The sequence below is a fragment of the Helianthus annuus genome, chromosome 11 (genome assembly GCF_002127325.2).
Source record: "Helianthus annuus cultivar XRQ/B chromosome 11, HanXRQr2.0-SUNRISE, whole genome shotgun sequence".
Classification (NCBI taxonomy): domain Eukaryota; kingdom Viridiplantae; phylum Streptophyta; class Magnoliopsida; order Asterales; family Asteraceae; genus Helianthus; species Helianthus annuus.
Window position 1 is genome coordinate 176600622 of NC_035443.2, and position 19694 is coordinate 176620315.

Consider the following 19694-nt stretch of genomic DNA (forward strand, 5'->3'; position numbering starts at 1 on the left):
AAGTAATTAGGGGGGTGTAGAAAGTAGCACCCATCCCAAACACTCACTATACACAAAAAGGAGTTTTAGTAACCTAAGCACATAAAAAAACACATAAACCCATATTTATCTATTGGGTTTCCTCCTGAATTGGTGTATAAGCATTATGGTCTAGTAGAGATGAATATGATCGGATGGTTCCGCTGATGACACAATGATATTCCAGTGGTCCGTTAGTGATCTAAATTTACGGTTAAAAAAATCTATAGTTTCTCTGTGCAGTCCAAAATTGCCAAATGCTCTGCAACACCATAACAAAATATACACAACTGAACAGTATACACAACTTAATAGCAAAGTGAAACCACAACCGAAATACATACAGTTGATTAACTAGAAAAAAAAATGTACGAAGCTTATACCTTTCTTACCCAAATTTCAATTAAACCTAGGGTTTCTGCGACTCAAACAAACAAAATCTGCACAAATCTCTTCAATTCATCTGCTGTATCTATACATTTTTTCAAACCCTAGCATCTTAGATCGAGTTACGTGATGGAGACGCAAAGGACTGTCGAATTTCCGCACCACAATTTAGATAAACGACTGCGAAAACGGCCTCGATCGGCTTGGGACGTGCCGGATCATGTTATTCCTCATCCGAAGGTTTAATTTGTTGTGGTATTTTGTTTTTTAGCGAATTCGTATGGATTGATTGGTTATATGTTGTTCGATTGGCTAGAAACGTTGAGTTTATGAGTTTTGAGTGATTTGTGTTGATAGTTTTTGTTTGCAGATTAAGTTGTTATGATATTTTGTATTTTTGGTGAATTTGTATGGATTGATTGATTGATTATATGTTGTTCGATTGGCTAGAAACGTTGAGTTTTTGTGATTTGTGTTGTTGATGTTGATAGTTTTTGTTTGCAGAAGTTTGTTGATTATGGATCCGAAGGTTTAAATTGTTATTATATTTTGTGTTTTTAGTGAATTTGTATATAGATTGATTGATTATATGTTGTTTGATTAGTTAGAAACGATGAGTCTTTTGAATCGGTAAGGTAATAGGTAGGGGAGTCTTTTGAGTTTGTTATTTGGATGCTACCCTATTTCATGTATTAGTTTGTTAGAGAGCTTCCTATTGAATGAGTAAGGTAATAGCTAGGGGAGTCTTTTGAGTTTGTTATTTGGATGCTACCTTATTTAACGTATTAGTTTGTTAGAGAGTTATTGAATCAGTAAGGTAATAGCTAGGGGAGGCTTTTGAGTTTGTTATTTGGATGCTACTCTATTTAATGTATTAGTTTGTTAGAGAGCTTCCTATTGAATCAGTAAGGTAATAGCTAGGGGAGTCTTTTTAGTTTGTTATTTGGATGCTACCCTATTTAAGGCATGTTTGGTATGGAATAAGATAACCAGCAGTTTGATATTGTTTAGTTTCTGTTTTTGTAGAAACGATGAGTTTTTGAGTTTTGAGATCTTTTTGTGTTGTTGATTTTGATATTGTTTATAGTTTCTGTTTGTAGAAGTCTGTTGGATATGGATGTTGTTAGGTTATTCCAGAAATATAGATTTTTATGTGATTTTAACTGAGTAATATGTTATGGATGTTATATAGTTAAGACATATAGAGAAATTGTTTAATTTGATTTCCTGTTGTGTTTATTTACTTTCATAAATACATCTGATATAGTCATACATGACATCATCTAAATAATTGAAAAATTAAGAGATTAGGATTTTGGATATAGTCATACATGACATACTTCAAGAAGTCCACGAAGGTATCGAGCCAAAACCTCAGATGATTTCCAAAATACTGAAGTATAATCTTGTCACCAATGCATTTGTGTTTAGTTTTTGGTATGCAAGTGTAAAAAGACAATAATACCCTTGGGGAAGAGAATAATTGTTATGAGATATTGATTTGGTGTAGGTACTTAGATTGGCTATGAATGCCATCTGATTATGGCACAAAGCATCACTTCATTTAGTGGTCATTTTCTTGATAATTTAAAAAAACTTTGTATAGACTTCATTGGAAATGCGTGTCGAGGATGAATACGGGAAATGGAGATCCTTTTTTTAGTGATAAAGATGATCTTGTTCTTATCATTTAGTTAAGTTTGATTTACCTGAGTGGAGTATATCAATGAAATTTCTCACATAGTAGAACATGTGTGCAGGTTTTGAGAGTATAATCTGGCTATTTAAGTTTCTTTTTGTGATCTAGGTTTGGGTTGTGATTACCCAAAGCATCTTAAGAGTTCCTTGAAGTTGTTTTTAAGTGTCTTAGGTTGGGTAGTAGCTATTATCTAACTTATGTTTTTGGGTGTATACTTAAGTTGTTTGGTTGTTAGAAATTTGTATTGTATTTATATTTATATTTGTTAACTAAAGTGACTTAAAATTTATGTAATATGTAAGTTGCAAGACAAGGATCGATCTAATGCGTGGTCTAAATGTATCTTCATTTAGTCAGTTGATTGACTAATACGAAAATAAAAATGATTTTCTGGTCTCTCAATTTTTATGAAGAAATAAATGCCTAAATCAATATAAATATTTTTACAAAAAAAAATAAATTCCGTTTTTATTGTGAAAATAGAAACAATGACATGTTGTGGGTATGACAGGTAAGAATGAACAACGCGTGTTTGCCTATGAAGCAAACATGAAACGCATGATATTAGAAGGATGGGTCGTTACGTTCCTTGTTCATGTTAACGTCTTTACAAAGAATTTCTTAATCATGCAACAAATTTACAAATGACTTATGTTCCGATTTCTTGTATTATTATTATTTACTAGAAATGTGTAATGCTTATGACGTTTATCCATCAACTGACGCTACTAACCTGAAATCTTTTAGAAAAAATACATAATAAAATTTTGTAAACATATTATACATTATACGAATAAGTAAACTACATAAACGAATACCACAATGCAAAAGGATGCCCTGCCGCATCGCGCGGGCCCCCTACTAGTCGGTCATTATATGTCTATTATAATAATAATAATTAATAATAATAATAATAATAATAATAGTAATAATAATAATAATAATAATAATATATAGAGTATTTGAAAGCTTATATATAGACATAAGAGGGTGGATAGGTAAGCTATTTCCTACAAGCCTTAGAAGAACAAAACATGCAGAAACAAATTAGTGAAATGTGGTAGAAAGGGGAATCCCTTATTCTAACAATATGTCTGCAATTTGGTTACGCATGATTAGATGTTCTTGGCGGATGTTTGATAGGCGGTAGAAAATCAGGACATCAACATTGGGGCGTACTCATTCCTTCATTTAAAGCGACTTTAGCAAGGATATCTAATCCTGCATAAGTAACTTGCAGACATATTGTTAGAATAAGGGATTTCCCCTTTCTCCACATTTCGCTCATTTGTTTCTGCATATTTTGTTCTTGTAAGTAGGCTTGCAGGAAGGAAATAGCTTACTGATGTGGGTTCGTGTTCAAGATTGAATCTTCAATGGTTGATTTCTGAATGCCCTCCTTACAATACAACTTCTCCTATTTATACAACAGATCTTTGACTAATTGACTTTCTCCTACTATTACTATTACTATTAGTATTACTAGAATAAGGGATTTCCCCTTTCTAAACATTTCACTCATTTGATTCTGTATGTTGATGGAATGAAATTTATAAGTATTTGAAGGCTTATATATTACAGCTACTAATACTATTTGTTATATTTATTATAACTAAAGAAAGATAGGTTTACGATTTTATCAGGATATTGACAAAATATTGGTGAATTGTGGTTGACTCAGGCTTGAGGTGGTGAAACCGAAGAGTATCCGGAGCCAGGCTAAAGTAATCGGAACGCTCACAACGGGGTTGCAGGAGCCATGCTTATGACACTGGTTAAAGGGACACTTCTAGATAGGGCTTTAAATGAGCCTAGCCGAACCGAACTAGGTTGGGCTCAGGCTCGGCTCGTTTAAAAATCGAGCCGAGCTGGCTCATTTTTTCTTAACTAGCCGGAAAGTTGGGCTCGGGCTCGGCTCGTCAAATGCTCGAGCTAGCTCACGACTCGTTTATTTAACAAAAGTTTATAGTTTTGTATTTTTTTCACATAATGATGTACATAAAACCAAAAAACAATAAACAAAACATTATTTAAGCTAATAGAATAATAATTGTGGGCAAAGTATAAATAAAATGAACAAAGATTCTTTGTTACTTACCTTAATATATATATTTTTTAAATCAATATTACTATTATGACTATAGCTTAACAATCTATTTCTTTCGATAAAAAATAACCATGTTACTAATTAAACAACATTTCTTAAATATATTAGAATACACACACATATAATTTAGTTTTTTATATATCTCTAAATTATGGTATTTACGGAAAAAAATATCATTATTATAAATTCTAATAACCTATCAGAGTATAATAAAAATAAATAATTAACTTAATTTCTCAATTTAATCAATGTTAATAGCCTAGGCGTCAGTTTACATTAAAAAATGATTTTATCAAAAAGTTTCAGTAACTGTTGGATTACTTGCTGAATCCTAAAAAAAGAAACAGAAAAAGAAAAAGCCAAGATAGAAGTGGAGGGTATGTTGGGTGTAATCTTGATTGTTCGGTCAAATGAGTAGCGGGTTAGAAGTCGATTCGGGTCAACAGGGGTCAGCAGAAGTCTTGATTTTAGGCACATGTTTTTAGTGTTTTAGCAAGTTATTGTTAGTTTAGTGTTTTAGGCACATGTTCATGGACTTGGTATTAGTTTGTTAGAGAGTTTCCTATTGAATCAGTAAGGTAATAGCTATGGGAGTCTTTTTAGTTTGTTATTTGGATGCTATTCTATTTAAGGCATGTTTGGTATGGAATAAGATAACCAGCAGTTTGAAAGCTTATATATAGACATAAGAGGGTGGATAGATAAGCTATTTCCTACAAGCCTTAGAAGAACAAAACATGCAGAAACAAATTAGTGAAATGTGTAGAAAGGGGAAATCCCTTATTCTAACAATACGTCTGCAATTAGGTTACGCAGGATTAGATGTTCTTGCTAAAGTTGCTTTAAACGATGGAATGAGTAGCTATGTATTTGTTGTTTATTGCCATGCTAGTGCCTTCATAGTTATGGTCCCTTTCGCCATTGTTCTGGGCAGGTCTCTCCCTCCCTCCCTCACATGATTTCTTCGTTCTTTCTGTTATAGTTCACTACTTTTCGCTAATTATTAGTCTTGTTAAAGGAAAACATGGCCAAAGATGACAGTCTCTATTTTCGTCAAGCTTATGCTACTTGCACTCTTGGAGTAAGTTTTTCTTTTCTCGATAACAACGGGCAAGTAATACGATGTTATGGTTAGATAACTAATCTATGTTTTTTTTTTTTGGGCAGGCCGGTTATTGGTTAGGGGATAATATGCGAGGGGATAATATGTTCAGGTGTTGCTTACTACGTCCAAGGGATCATTATGAAAGAAAGAGGTCCGGTTTTTGTGTGCATTTAACCCGTTATGTATGATAATTGTAGCTTTCATGGGATCGATTTTTCTAGCCGAGAAAACATATCTAGGAAGGTAAAAAAATATAACAGTTCTTAATTATTTACCATTTTACCCAAACATACGACGACCGCTAACTTTATGTTGTCATAGGGTTCTTGGAGCAGTTGTCATAGTTGCAGGCCTTTATATGGTTGTTTGGGGTAAAAGCAATGGTCACAAATAGGCCTGGCAAAAGTAACCCATTAAGTTGATTTTGGGTCCTTTTGGGTCAGAATATTAGGTTACTGGGTTGTTTTGGGTTTAATAATATTTTTGATGGGTCAAAATGGGTGAAATTAAAAAGATGAAAAGGCTGAAACGGGTTAGAACGGGTCAAGAGAAAAATCAGAACGGGTGAAACAGGGTTGAATAAGAAATCAAGCGGGTCTTTGAAATCACATTTGAACGAATGAAGAGTAATGACTGAAATCGTTTCTGCTCAATCTAGCATCTGAAATCGTTCAATTCATCTCTGAAATCATTGGGTCTCTTGTTCGATTCATATCTAAAATCTTAGTTTGCTGACACAGTATCCTTTCATCAGTAAAATCCGAACCAGATTTCGTATCATATTTTCGATGATTAGATTCAGATAAACAATTGTTCATTTGTAGATTTGTGTTGAAACAATCCATTAGACCCTGTGATCTATAATCAATTAATCATCTTCTATATCCATCTCAAACCCTAGAGGTAAACTTTTCAATCAATTAATCATCTTCTTCAATAATATTTGTAGCAGTTTATTTCACTGTTTATGCCCCACCATCCTTGCTCACCAAGTGTTTGTTGAATTGCTTAAATGTATTTGAAAGTGTTTTTTTAATCAGTTTACGAGTTATAATGTGAGTTTGAACCTATTGATTGTTGCAGTTATTTGATTTTACATTGTGAGATGAAATGTGAGTTTTGGTTATTTGATTTTGCATCTTCGAAGCTCATAACTGTTGCAGTTACAATATTCCCACATTATGAGTTGGTTTGTTATGATTTGATTGGACTTTGATGCTATATATGTGTATTTGATGTTCTAGACAGTGATTTCCATGTTTGATTGTGGTAATTTGTTGGTCAATTATTTTGGATTTTACCTGATTGTTCAACCTCTCAGGTTCTTGAATACTATGAAGCACGGGGACGACATCTTACATCGACTACCTGTCCCGGGGACGGCTCGGGGACGGAAACGCGTAGGGGACGACCTGGGGACGTTTCCCAAACATACCCGGATATTGGGGACGGGTCAAAAACAAGTAATTCTTTGACCCGCAAGAATGAATACGGTCAAATTGAGTTGACACGAGCGGAAACTTATTTTTTTCCAACATTTTAAGACTATATAAGTTATTTGATGTTCCTCTGTTTTGCATTAGGTTGATCGCTATCTTAACCATGACCGAAAGTTCATTTCTTTTTTGTTTTCCATTTGAGGTTCAGTGGCTTAGGTGATGAACCAAAAGTTCAATTCTTTTTAACCAACCCGACACGACCCGAAACCCGTTTTGACCCGAACCCGTTTCAACCCGAACCTGTTCCGACCCGAACCCGTTTTGACCCGAACCAAAACAACCCTTTTTTGTAATTGACCCGTTTTGACCCATGACCCGACCCAACCCGAACCGACCCGTTTGCCAGGTCTAGTCACAAACTTCCGTCCATTTCTATCCATGAGCATATAGCACGGGAAAAACAAATCGTGGGTAACAAGTCTGAGGAAAATTTCGGTGACGAGGTTATTACCATCAATTCATCAGATGAAGTATGAAGTATGCGATAAACATAAGCAAACGGGGCGGATGTTTGATAGGCGGTAGAAAATCTGGACATCAACATTCCAGGACATCACATTGGGGCGTACCCATTCCATAGTTTAAAGCAACTTTCGCAAGAACATCGAATCTTGCATATCCCAATTGCAAACATATAACAAGAATAAGGGATTTCCCCTTTCTAAACATTTCACTCATTTGATTCTGTATGTTGATGGAATGAAATTTGCAAGTATTTGAAGGCTTATATATTACAGTTATTACAGCTACTAATACTATTCGTTATATTTATTATGACCCACCAAGTCTAACCATGCTTTAAGAGTGGGAGTTGGAGATTTCGGATCAGTATATCTTTTTAAAGATCATTTAATTTGAATTTTTCGTGTTCGTTAACTTTTAAAAATAAATTCTAAATCCATATCTATGTTTTTTTAACATTCCAAATTATTTTTCCTCCCGTTTTGACGGTACGTTTCCGCATGAATTGGATCGGTATCGGTTTGGTTCGTTATAGTACCGGTACGATACATGTACTCGGTATAGAAATCAACACGTGTTTTACATCGAATACAAACGATAAAAACGAACACTGGTACGACATCGATGTTGTTCGAACGGTGTCGATTGATTCATATTGTCATGATACTCGTACCAATATTCAATTATCGTCCAAGAAAGAGTTGTATAAACGAAAAGATTTTCGAAACGAAAACCATAAAAACAAATATACTGTAGGTACCATTACCGATGTTGTTTAGTACCAGTATTGATATTTGTTCTTATTGTTTTCGATCGATGTAAGGTTTTCTCTTTCCATTACTATAGCGAGTAGCGATACTGTAACAAACCGAATTCACACTGACCAAATTGCTTCCGTTGTTCAATTTAGGTTCGCTTAATCCTGAAAAAAAAAAAAACAAAAAAAAAGTCTATTTCAAATATATTTTTTAACAAAACCAATAAAAAATGGGATTAATTTGATCATAAAAACATGTGCATTTTGCTTATATCACATAGTTTGCGTGTCATCAAAGGTCTTTTTTAGTAGTGATACACGACACAAAATTTTGTTCGGATATCTACATCTGAAAAGCTTCCAAAAAATATAGTATTATAATTGTTAAAATCTTCCTTGTTAACTATTTGATATTTTTATTATTTAACTTGTGTAATACACCGGGTTATACCTAGTGTTAAAAAAATATAACATGACATGATAAAAATATGACACAAAAAGAGTTTAAACTTGACATACACATTTTGATAGTGTTGTTTTTATGAAGTTAAAAAGATGACACACAAAAAAAGAATGTCATAGATTTATTAAATTTTGTAAACCATGACAATAATTAGATGTTCTTGTAAACCAAGACAATGAGTAGCTAGTAATGAGTTTTCCAAATAAAAGACTGTGACTATAATTATTGAAGTTAAAGGCTATCAATTGCAATCTAATAACATAAATGACGAAAAGTGTAATTTACCCTATTATAAAGTATTGTATCAATTAATTCTTATACGGTAAATCAAAACTCGATAAGTCATATAATTCGCTAAGTCACATAATATTCGCAGAGTCACATAATATTCGTTGAGTCACATTATATCGCTGAGTCACGTAATTGCTAAGTCATACAATTTGTTGAGTCACATAATATTCGCCGAGTCACATAATCATGTCCGCTAATTCATATAATCACATTCGCTAAGTCACATAATCATATCCGGTGTGTCTTGTAATTAGTAGTTCGTTAAGTCATGTATAATTGTTATAGAGTCCGTACCTTGGTCACGAAAGCGAAACCGTAATGATTCGTGAACGTAGCCTACAATCATTTTAACAACTTAAATTTCTAATAAATCTTTTCTTTGATATTTATGGAGAGCAGGAAAGGTTATTTAGGAAACCCATAGTTATTGAGAAAACCTAGGAAATTCTAACATTCCGACATTTTTTTATTTTGAAAAAAAAAATCACATATGTAATATACATGTTTTTAAGGATTTTGAGCGAAAAAGATAAAAAAAGCGCCGACCAAATTAAAAAGATAAAAATAAACAAGTTGTTGTGTAACATATGTACAGTCATATGTAACACATTTACAGTCGTGCTGAGCAAAACTTGTTTATTATTATTTTTAAATATCCTCTTAGCGTTTTTTTTGTTTTTTGTTTTGTTTTTCTCAAAAACTCTTAAAAACATGTAATATGAGAGTTTCCAAGCTTAGAGTTTTGTCCAAATACTTACACCATGGAGAACATTTTAAAAATAAATTCGTTTTAAAACTTGTGGACTCCAAACAACATATTTATGAAAAATACATAAAATAGTCTCACTATTTTATCTTCAAAATCACAATGTCTTTATTTATCTAAAATACCAACGAATTTCTTTATCAACTTATTTAATTGGATAGGGTCTATCCATGGACCATGGTCTTCGCTACATGATAAGTTGTATAGAATCCATAGTACTTTGCTACATGGTAAGTTGTATGGAATACATGTTAATAATGAACATCAATCACTTTCACCACTACCCTTGATAGTGAATGAAAACAATACCTAGCATGTGTACGGGTGACAGTGAACATCAATCACTTTCACGCTCATCTTGAATTATTTGTCTGGAATCAATCACGTTAAGGCTGAAGGGTATGGTATAAAGCCCCTAGGGGCTTTATCACGACACATAAGTGCCACCTCAACGTTGTTGGATATATGTATGTCCGACCTTAATTAAAGTCAACGTAACTAACTCGGTACGATCCGAAGAGTTACACGTTGGTACACGAATTGTATATGTTCACGAGTATGTAGATTATTATTTATGAAATAATAATAATTTAAACCTGAGGGATTTAATATTAATTAGATTATTATTAAGAGGATTATAATTGTATAATCTTAAAGGGTCTTAATGTAAGATTGGGTTTTATAAAAGGATGTTTAAGGTGGAAACCCTAGACACACTTTTATAAAAACATAAAACCCTAGCCACCCTCCTAGCTTGGCCGCCATCCTCTTGCCGTCGACCAAGCATTGCCACCGCCTCCTTCTTGGCCGGTTCTACTCTCGGGTATCTTGTGCTCGGTTGTGAACTTCCTACTAGCGAGGATTCGTTGTAACCCGCGTGTTACAATTCCGGTGTAGTCGTCAAAGGTTGATTACTAAAACCCTCTGTGGTTGTTTATTCCGTTTACTTGTTTATACGCGTTTAACCTTGATCCTGATTGGGAATATTTATTAATCGGATTAATAAATCAAATTTATATAATCGGATTTTGGTAAATTATATAAACCGCTTCCGCTAATATTTTGATACCATGATTCCCAACAGTGGTAGCCAGGTTACACGCGTATAGATGGTAAAGTTACAATTTTGATCTATGTTTTATTTGTCAAAAAATTATTTGTTTTGACAAAAGATCAAAAGCTTTTGGTTGTCTATGGATTGTGATGTGAATCGAGCCCTAGGTTATGACCTTTGTCATGGTTGTGTTGGTTATGGTTTTATTTTGATTTGTATTTTTTTTTTTTTGGATATTGGATCCGATGTAATAGTATTTTTGATTTGTAATTTGTTGTGGATATTGGGTCCGATGTAATAGATAGAATTAGAATAGATTTGGTTTTATTGTATTTTCAAATTTATTATTGTAATCCTTCGAGTACAAGATCAAGATCAAGATAAATGGCGAACAGGTACCATGAAGATAGAGATCGCGGGTCAAGTGGGAGCTTTCAAAAATTAGCTTTTGAAACCCTTTTTGACTAGTTCGTTTCGTTTCTGGCTAAAACGAAACAGCCAACCTATTAGGGGCTCGATTCGTTTATTTTTTATTGTGTTTTGTGGTTGTGTTTTATTTATTGTAAATAATCTAGATAACCCAAAATAAATAAAATTTTCACAATCAAGACAACGGTTTTATTAAAACAAGTTTTATAAAACTGAAAAGTATAATTAATAAAAGGTTTTTATTAATATTTAAAACAAGATCATTCGCGATAAATCGACCGACATAGTTTAATAGGGTATTTAAAACTATATCGTGCGAGCGTTGAAAGGAGTTTCTATTATCACGAATTATATAAAATCGGATTTTATAAATAATTGTGTGACTCGCCTCATGCTACGAGTTATTCAAAATATTTTTGTAAATATTAAAATAAATCCCAAAGTTTTAAATTGATGTTTTATGCCACCCTTAACGAGTTAACGCTTCATTCTAAATCGAACCCAGATGTTAGTGTTATACCCTGCATCTGGGCGTCCATCATGAAAGAAGGTAATCATCGTGTTTCCTGTGTAACATAGGCCGGTGTTACAGTTAACAGTAAAGGACAAAACATCGCTTGTTCATCAAGTGGGTATAGTTGGGGTTAAACATACATCGTTTTAAGCGATAACCCCAAATGAAGAGTTGTGTAGTGGACACAATTAACAATCGTTGTTTACCTACATAATCATACCAGTGGATAGTGCTTAAGCCAATTCACTGTCATATGATGAATCGGGATCTCATCTTAATTAAAATTTTGTTTTTGGGTCATAATATTAAATTAAGATATTAAAAACATAAAATACTAATTAATTAATTTTGAATTTTGTAGATGTCAACTGAAAACAATTCCTCCCAATTCTCTCTCAAGTCCTTCTTATAGAAGGACAAACTGAACCACTCCAACTTCATGGACTGGCACCGCAACTTGAAAATTGTTCTCAAGGCGGAGAACAAACTGTATGTTCTTGAAACGCCAGTCCATGATGAACCCATCAATCAACAAACTGTTGCATATAGAAACTATGCAAAGCACTTTGATGACTCCATGAAAGTCTCATGTTTAATGTTAGCATCCATGATTCCTGAACTTCAAAGGACCATGGATGACATGATGGCATATGAGATGAATGAGCACCTGGTGGAAATGTTCCAACAGAAGGCTCATCATGAGAGGTTTGATGTGATGAGATCACTCATAACCACTCGTATGCAAGAGGGTACATCAGTTAGCGCTCATGTGCTAAAAATGAAGGCATATGTTGATCACTTGGCTCGTCTGGAATCCCCCTTGAGTGATGAATTAGCTGGGGATATCATCCTCAACTCATTGCCTAAGTCATATGATCAGTTCACTATAATCTACAATATGAATGGGATGGAGAAGACACTTGCAGAGCTGCATCAGATGCTCAAAACTGTTGAGGTGAATATACCCAGCAAGACTGCACCAGTGCTGATGATCAAGGAAGGTCATGTTAAGAAACCTAACACCAAGAAAAGGGGCAATCAGAGCAAAGGGAAGGGCAAAGGCAAATTAGTTGCAAACAAGAAGCCTTAGAAGGATGCCAAGTGTTTTCATTGTAATGAAATTGGGCACTGGAAGAGGAACTGTGCTAAGTATTTAGCTGAACTGAAGCAAGCCAAGGCTTCAGGAGGAGAGTCCTCAGGTATATATGTTATTGAAATCTTTTCTTTTTCTGGCAAAACATGGGTGTTTGACACAGGATGTGGTTTTCACATTTGTAATGCTTTACAGGGACTAAGAAAGATTAAGAAGCTGAAACAAGGCGACTTGGAGGTCCATGTTGGCAATGGACAAAGAGTTGCTGTGAAGGCGATTGGAGAATATGTACTTTTACTTCCTTCTGGTTTAGAACTTGTTTTGAACAATGTTTATTTTATTCCTAGTGTTACTAGAAATATTGTTTCGGTTTCTGCTTTGCATGGACAAGGTTTCAATTATCATTTTAATGGTGAATTTATTTCTGCTTATTTTAATGATGTATTTTACTTTGATGCAAAACCAAACAATGGAATCTATGAGATAGAAATCCAAAACAATAACATATTATGCAACATCTCCCATAAACGTAATAAGTTGGACTTTAACGATACGTATATGTGGAATTGTAGACTTGGTCACATAAGCGAGAACCGTGTTAAACAACTTAAAACCGCAGGAATCTTAGATTCTAAGGGTTCGGAAACGTTTGGCAAATGCGAATCATGCTTAAGTGGAAAGTTAACAAAAGCACCTTTTTCAAATGTTGGAGAAAGAGCTAATGATCTGTTGGGACTTGTACATACAGATGTATGTGGTCCATTCAGAACAATGTCAAGACATGGAGAAAGATACTTTGTTACATTCACTGATGATTTCAGTAGATATGGTTATGTTTATCTTATGAAGCATAAACATGAGACATTTGAAAAGTTCAATGAGTACCAAAATGAAGTAGAGAATCAGCTAAATAGAACTATTAAGATGCTTCAATCAGATCGAGGCGGTGAATATCTTAGTCAGGAGTTCATCGACCATCTAAAGGATTGTGGAATAGTTTCACAGCTCACTCCACCTGGAATGCCACAACATAATGGTGTGTCTGAACGGAGAAATCGAACTCTATTAGATATGGTTCGATCAATGATGTGTCGAACAACCCTCCCACGCTCCTTTTGGAGTTATGCTCTGGAAACTGCCGCAAAACTTGTGAATATAGCTCCAACGAAGAAGGTTGACAAAACGCCTTATGAGATATGGCATGGAAAGAAACCAAAAGTATCCTATCTCAATGTCTTGGGATGTAACGCTTATGTCACTCTAGAATCTTCGGATAAACTAGATCCCAGAGGCGAAAAAGTGGTTTTCGTCGGATACGCTAAAAGGATCGTTACCTTTTCTACCACCCCACTGAAAATAAGATTTTCAGTAAACGCATAGGCACTTTTTTGGAGGAAGAGCTTCTGGCAAGAGGGATTGGAGAAAACTATGTGGATCTTGAAGAAATTCGAGAATCACAAGTGACTGAACTAGTTGTTCAGACAGAACCAGAAGTAACTGATCTAGTTGTTGAAGTTGAGCCTGAGAGGACTCAAGAAACAACAGAAACACCAAGTGTTCGAAGAAGTATTAGGGATCGTCGTGCCCCTGAAAGGTATGACGATATCTTCATGATTGATGAAGCTGAACCTGCTACTTACAAAGCTGCAATGTTGGATTCAGAATCCAAGAAATGGCAAGAAGCCATGAATGCAGAGATGCAATCCATGTATGATAACCAAGTCTGGGATTTGGTTGATCTTCCTACCGAAGGTCGGACTGTAGGAAACAAATGGATCTTCAAGAAGAAGACCGATATGGATGGAAATGTGCAAACCTATAAAGCAAGGCTTGTAGCAAAAGGGTTCACTCAGACTCAAGGAATTGATTATGAGGAAACTTTCTCGCCAGTAGCCATGCTTATGTCTATTAGAATTCTACTTGCCATTGCTGCATATTATGACTATGAGATTTGGCAAATGGATGTCAAGACCGCGTTCCTTAATGGACACTTACTTGAAGATGTCTATATGGTTCAACCTAAAGGTTTTGTCGATCCAAACAATCCTAATAAGGTGTGCAAGCTAAATAAATCCATCTATGGATTGAAGCAAGCATCTCGCAGTTGGAATCTTCGTTTTGATCAGAAAATTAAAGAATTTGGCTTCATTAAAAACGAAGATGAACCGTGTGTTTATAAGAAATCTAATGGGAGCTATGTCACTTTTCTAATTCTGTATGTAGATGACATACTAATCATTGGAAACAATATCCCTGTGCTAAAATATATTAAAGCTTGGTTGGGAAAATGTTTCGCAATGAAAGATCTTGGTGAAGCCCCTTATATTCTAGGAATAAAGATTCATAGAGATAGATCAAAGCGGTTATTAGGTTTAAGTCAAAGTACATATATTGATAAGGTCATACGACGCTTCTCAATGCAAGACTCAAAAATGGGCTCTTGCCCATGGCACATGGAACCATTCTTAATGGCGAGCAGTGTGCTAAGACCGAAGAGGAAAAGAAGAAAATGGAAAGAGTTCCATATGATTCTGCTATCGGTTCCATCATGTACGCCATGTTATGTACCAGACCTGATGTCTCGTATGCTCTTAGCATGACGAGTAAATATCAACAGAATCCAGGAGAGAGTCACTGGGCTGCAATGAAGAACATTCTTAAGTACTTAAGAAGGACTAAGGACATGTTCTTAATATATGGAGGACTGGATGAGGAGCTATCAGTTAAATGTTATACTGATGCAAGTTTCCAGACTGATCGTGATGATTCAAGATCACAGACGGGATATGTTTTCATTCTGAATGGTGGGGCTGTTACTTGGAAGAGCTCGAAGCAAAGTGTGGTTGCTCAATCCACCTGTGAATCAGAATACAATGCTGCATCAGATGCTGCTAAGGAGGCTGCTTGGATGAAGAAGTTCATTACTGAACTCGACGTTGTGCCTAGCATAAAGAAACCAATCGAGATACTGTGTCACAATACTGGTGCCATTGCTCTTGCAAAGGAACCAAGGTCGCATCAAACCACAAAGCATATACTCAGAAAATTCCACTATATTAGAGAGATAATAGAGCGTGGAGACATCGTAATAAGAAAAGTTCATACGGATCTAAATCTGGCTGACCCCTTTACTAAGCCTCTACCTCAAGCTAAACATGAGGAGCATGCTGAAAAAATAGGGCTTAGATTTGCTAGACAGTGGGCATGATCTGTAGTTAGTATTGGTGTTTTAATTTTGAACTACAACAGTTACATTGAAATAGTTATTTGATTTATTGGTTAAATGCAAGTTTAATTATTTTGTAACTGTGTTCGTTATTTGTATGTTTATATCCTTGAATAAGCGTATTCTAAAATATCCGTAGTCGATCAAATTACATGGGAATGAATTTGAATGTAAGACTATTGTGAATTGAGATGATTGTATTCATGAGATGAATAACTCAAGAGTTTGAGAATCAAAATTCACATATATCACTAGGGAATGATATTGGATGTGACTCGCTTCAAAACGATCTCCATGGATCTAAGTCATGAGATGTTTTGATATTGATATGTTCAGTCTGTCTTTTTTCCTTAGGCACATATTAAACTACATTGATCAAGGACAATCTTTGATGTTATCTAACACTGTCCTGAAATATGGGTAGTAATCTGGGTAGCGTTGGGAGGAATCCAAGGTTAAGTGGGAGTTGTATGATGCTGATGGAATTCTATACTTCTATGGGATTAGAAGTTTAGACATTCTGGCGCCCTCGTTAACTCAAACTGGAATAAACGCTGGCCACGCTCGGACTAAAAGTAGTTCGTTAGACCACTTTGAATTAAAGACGAGAATAGAGAATGGTTGATCACTATATAAGAATGAATGATCCATGTCTTATGATCAACGAATGTTCTATACAGAAGGGACTTATTGATAGAATTATCAGGGCTATAGTATTTGGTTAAGTAAAGTGTTACTTGAACGCAAAGAACTAGTTGACGACTGTAAAGTGTCATGCCGTGTTAAGAGCAGTGCGATGCAGCTAGGCGTCCAACTCTGCACACGTTGACTCATTTAATTAAAATAGTCCAAGTGGGAGATTGTTGGATATATGTATGTCCAACCTTAATTAAAGTCAACGTAACTAAATCGGTACGATCCGAAGAGTTACACGTTGGTACACGAATTGTATATGTTCACGAGTATGTAGATTATTATTTATGAAATAATAATAATTTAAACCTGAGGGATTTAATATTAATTAGATTATTATTAAGAGGATTATAATTGTATAATCTTAAAGGGTCTTAATGTAAGATTGGGTTTTATAAAAGGATGTTTAAGGTGGAAACCCTAGACACACTTTTATAAAAACATAAAACCCTAGCCACCCTCCTAGCTTGGCCGCCATCCTCTTGCCGTCGACCAAGCATTGCCACCGCCTCCTTCTTGGCCGGTTCTACTCTCGGGTATCTTGTGCTCGGTTGTGAACTTCCTACTAGCGAGGATTCGTTGTAACCCGCGTGTTACAATTCCGGTGTAGTCGTCAAAGGTTGATTACTAAAACCCTCTGTGGTTGTTTATTCCGTTTACTTGTTTATACGCGTTTAACCTTGATCCTGATTGGGAATATTTATTAATCGGATTAATAAATCAAATTTATATAATCGGCTTTTGGTAAATTATATAAACCGCTTCCGCTAATATTTTGATACCATGATTCCCAACAAATGCCACGTCACATAGGGGGCTTTAAAGCTCATTCCTTTAACTTGCATGCAATGGTTTAAAGCCCCCTCGATGCTGTAGCACCCCCTCATCTTGACCAATTGCCTCGATCAAGCCAAAATATGGTCGTTAACGTGCTAGCGGAGAGGGGATAGCGCCCCCTTGTTAGTGAGCATGGGATGGGGGAGGGCGCTATTGGGCGCCAAAAATGATGATGTAGCGAGGTGACGCAATACCACAGCCTAAGAATTTGCTTCTTCAATAAACTCTAAAAAGAGTTGCCACAAATTGTCTTCAAAGGAATGAAAAAGGTTAATGATCTTAATGATTAAAATATTCTTTAATAATATATCTTACACATGAAATGTCAATCCTAAAATTCTATTTTTACCTAACATTTATGAGATTTTTTATGTTTTTTTTTTCAACTCTAGACATGTGAAAGACCATTATTTTTTCTTTTATTATTTCCCTCTTATTCCGGTTTACAAACATGGAAATACAATGTTAGGACATCTTCCCAAACAATTATTTTTATCTTGAAACACAAAGAACGAGATTAGTCAAATGTGGGGTTTTAGATGCGAGTTTTCTGTAGGATTCCGTTCCCATATATAATAAACTAGTAGTTTCCCCGTCTGCGTTGCGGGGCGATGACCGAATAAGTCTCAATCAATTAAAAAAACACTATGATAATTTTGCTAGGAAAAAACTAAAACGATGATAAGACCGTAATTTTCGACTCAGGGCAAAACTGTAATTTTTCAGGACTAATGAGCGAGTGTTAGGTAGCTCCTTGACACCGAAAAAAAAATAAACGGACTCAAACAATTAAAACAAAAAACTTTTATAGTTTGGCTAAAAAAACTATAACGATGGGAAAAACGTAATTTTCAACTGAGGGCGAAATCATATTTTTCATTCAGGGATAAAATCGTAAATTAAATGGACCAATGGGGGAGTGTCAGGCAGCTGCCGGCGTGACTGTAATTTTTACTGGGGGCAAAATTGTAATTCTAGCCAGGAAATCAAAGAAAAACGATGAAGAAAATGTAAATTTAAGTTGAAGGCAAAATCGTAACTTGGCTGTGAGGAAAAAAAACCTAATGGCAAAAGTGTAAATTTAAACGGGGTAAAATCACAAATTTGAACGGATGGCAAAATTGGAATTCTTAGTGGGGAGAAAAAGCGTAAATTTATTTTTAAATGGGGGTAAAAACATAATTTTGAACTGATGGCAAAATCGTAATTTTAAGGGGAAAAAACTAATGGCAAAACTGTAAATTTAAACGGGTCAAAATCGTAAATTTGAACCGCGGGCAAAATTGAAATTTTTAGCTAGGAGCAAAAGCGTAAATTTTTTTTAGTGGAGGGTAAAGCATAATTTTGAACTGATGGTAAAATCGTAAATTTTAAGCAGGATAAAATCGTAAATTTGTTGGGCCAATAGAGGAGTGCCAGACAGCTGCCTGGCACTATTCCCTTTGCCGCTCACATGAGCCAATAGATGGCCAGCACCGCACATTTCACCCAATAAGTAAAAGGTACTATTACTGCCACTTGACTTTGTATATGTTGAAAATAAACACTTTTATTAAACAATTACAACACAGAAACAAAGGAAAACAATAAGTTACAAAACTATGACAATTAATAAAAGGAAAAAACAAGTGCGGAAATTTAAACATAAATTTGTTCTTGACTGAGGATCATGTTAAACACGGGTCCCTTAAAACATAAATTACATATAACGATCAGACATTCTACTTTAAATATTAATTAAAAGATCAGACATTCTACCATATGACCCTCTAACTATCAACCATGTGTTTTTAAGTTTAGTTTACAAGCCAAAAATAATCATTTTCATATAATCGTTGTTACTATCACACGTATTTTCAATGTTTTGAACGCACGTGGACCGTTATTTAGAAGGCAAGCGAAGACCCAAGCGTTTGATATTTACAAGAATCATGAACGTCGGCAATATAAACTCAAATTGGTTTACATTTTACTTAGACCACTCGGTATGGGCTCCGTCCTAAGGTATATTATTAAAGGTATTTTATTTAAGTTTAGCTGGAGATTTCGGATCAGTATTTGATTTTTAAAGGTATTTTATTTATCATTTAATTTGAATTTTTCGTAATAAATTGCGTTTGTTGACTTTTAGAAATAAATTCTAAATTCATATCTATGTTTTTTTAAACTAGTGCTATTAAATCCGCGCGTTGCGCCAAAAATCTTCGCGTTGCGTTGTGGGTGGGTATTAGTTCGTTTAACTTCAGTATTGACACTTATTATAGCAACCAATAGAGAAAAAACTAAAAAAAATC

At 34.8% G+C, this 19694-nt stretch overlaps 1 protein-coding gene and 1 long non-coding RNA gene across 7 annotated transcripts; both read left to right on the forward strand.

Moving 5' to 3' along the window:
- The first annotated feature begins 274 nt into the window (after positions 1–274).
- On the forward strand, positions 275–7568 carry LOC110891203. 6 transcript variants are annotated; one of them, XM_022138900.2, is made up of 6 exons: positions 275–660; positions 3786–3828; positions 5230–5292; positions 5379–5467; positions 6638–6779; positions 6900–7568. In XM_022138900.2, exons 1-6 carry the CDS (start codon positions 626–628, stop codon positions 6954–6956), a joined length of 429 nt encoding a protein of 142 aa, XP_021994592.1. In that variant the 5' UTR covers positions 275–625; the 3' UTR covers positions 6957–7568. The 6 variants fall into 6 exon arrangements, 3 of the variants coding, with proteins under 3 accessions (XP_021994592.1, XP_021994593.1, XP_021994591.1); XM_022138901.2 differs by having other exon boundaries at positions 277–645; XM_022138899.2 differs by lacking the exon at positions 3786–3828 and having other exon boundaries at positions 277–645.
- Positions 7569–12639: 5071 nt separating this feature from the next.
- Positions 12640–13075, forward strand: LOC110891204. The gene is made up of 2 exons (XR_002565133.2): positions 12640–12750; positions 12840–13075. It is a non-coding gene; the product is annotated as an uncharacterized LOC110891204 (long non-coding RNA).
- Positions 13076–19694: the final 6619 nt, after the last annotated feature.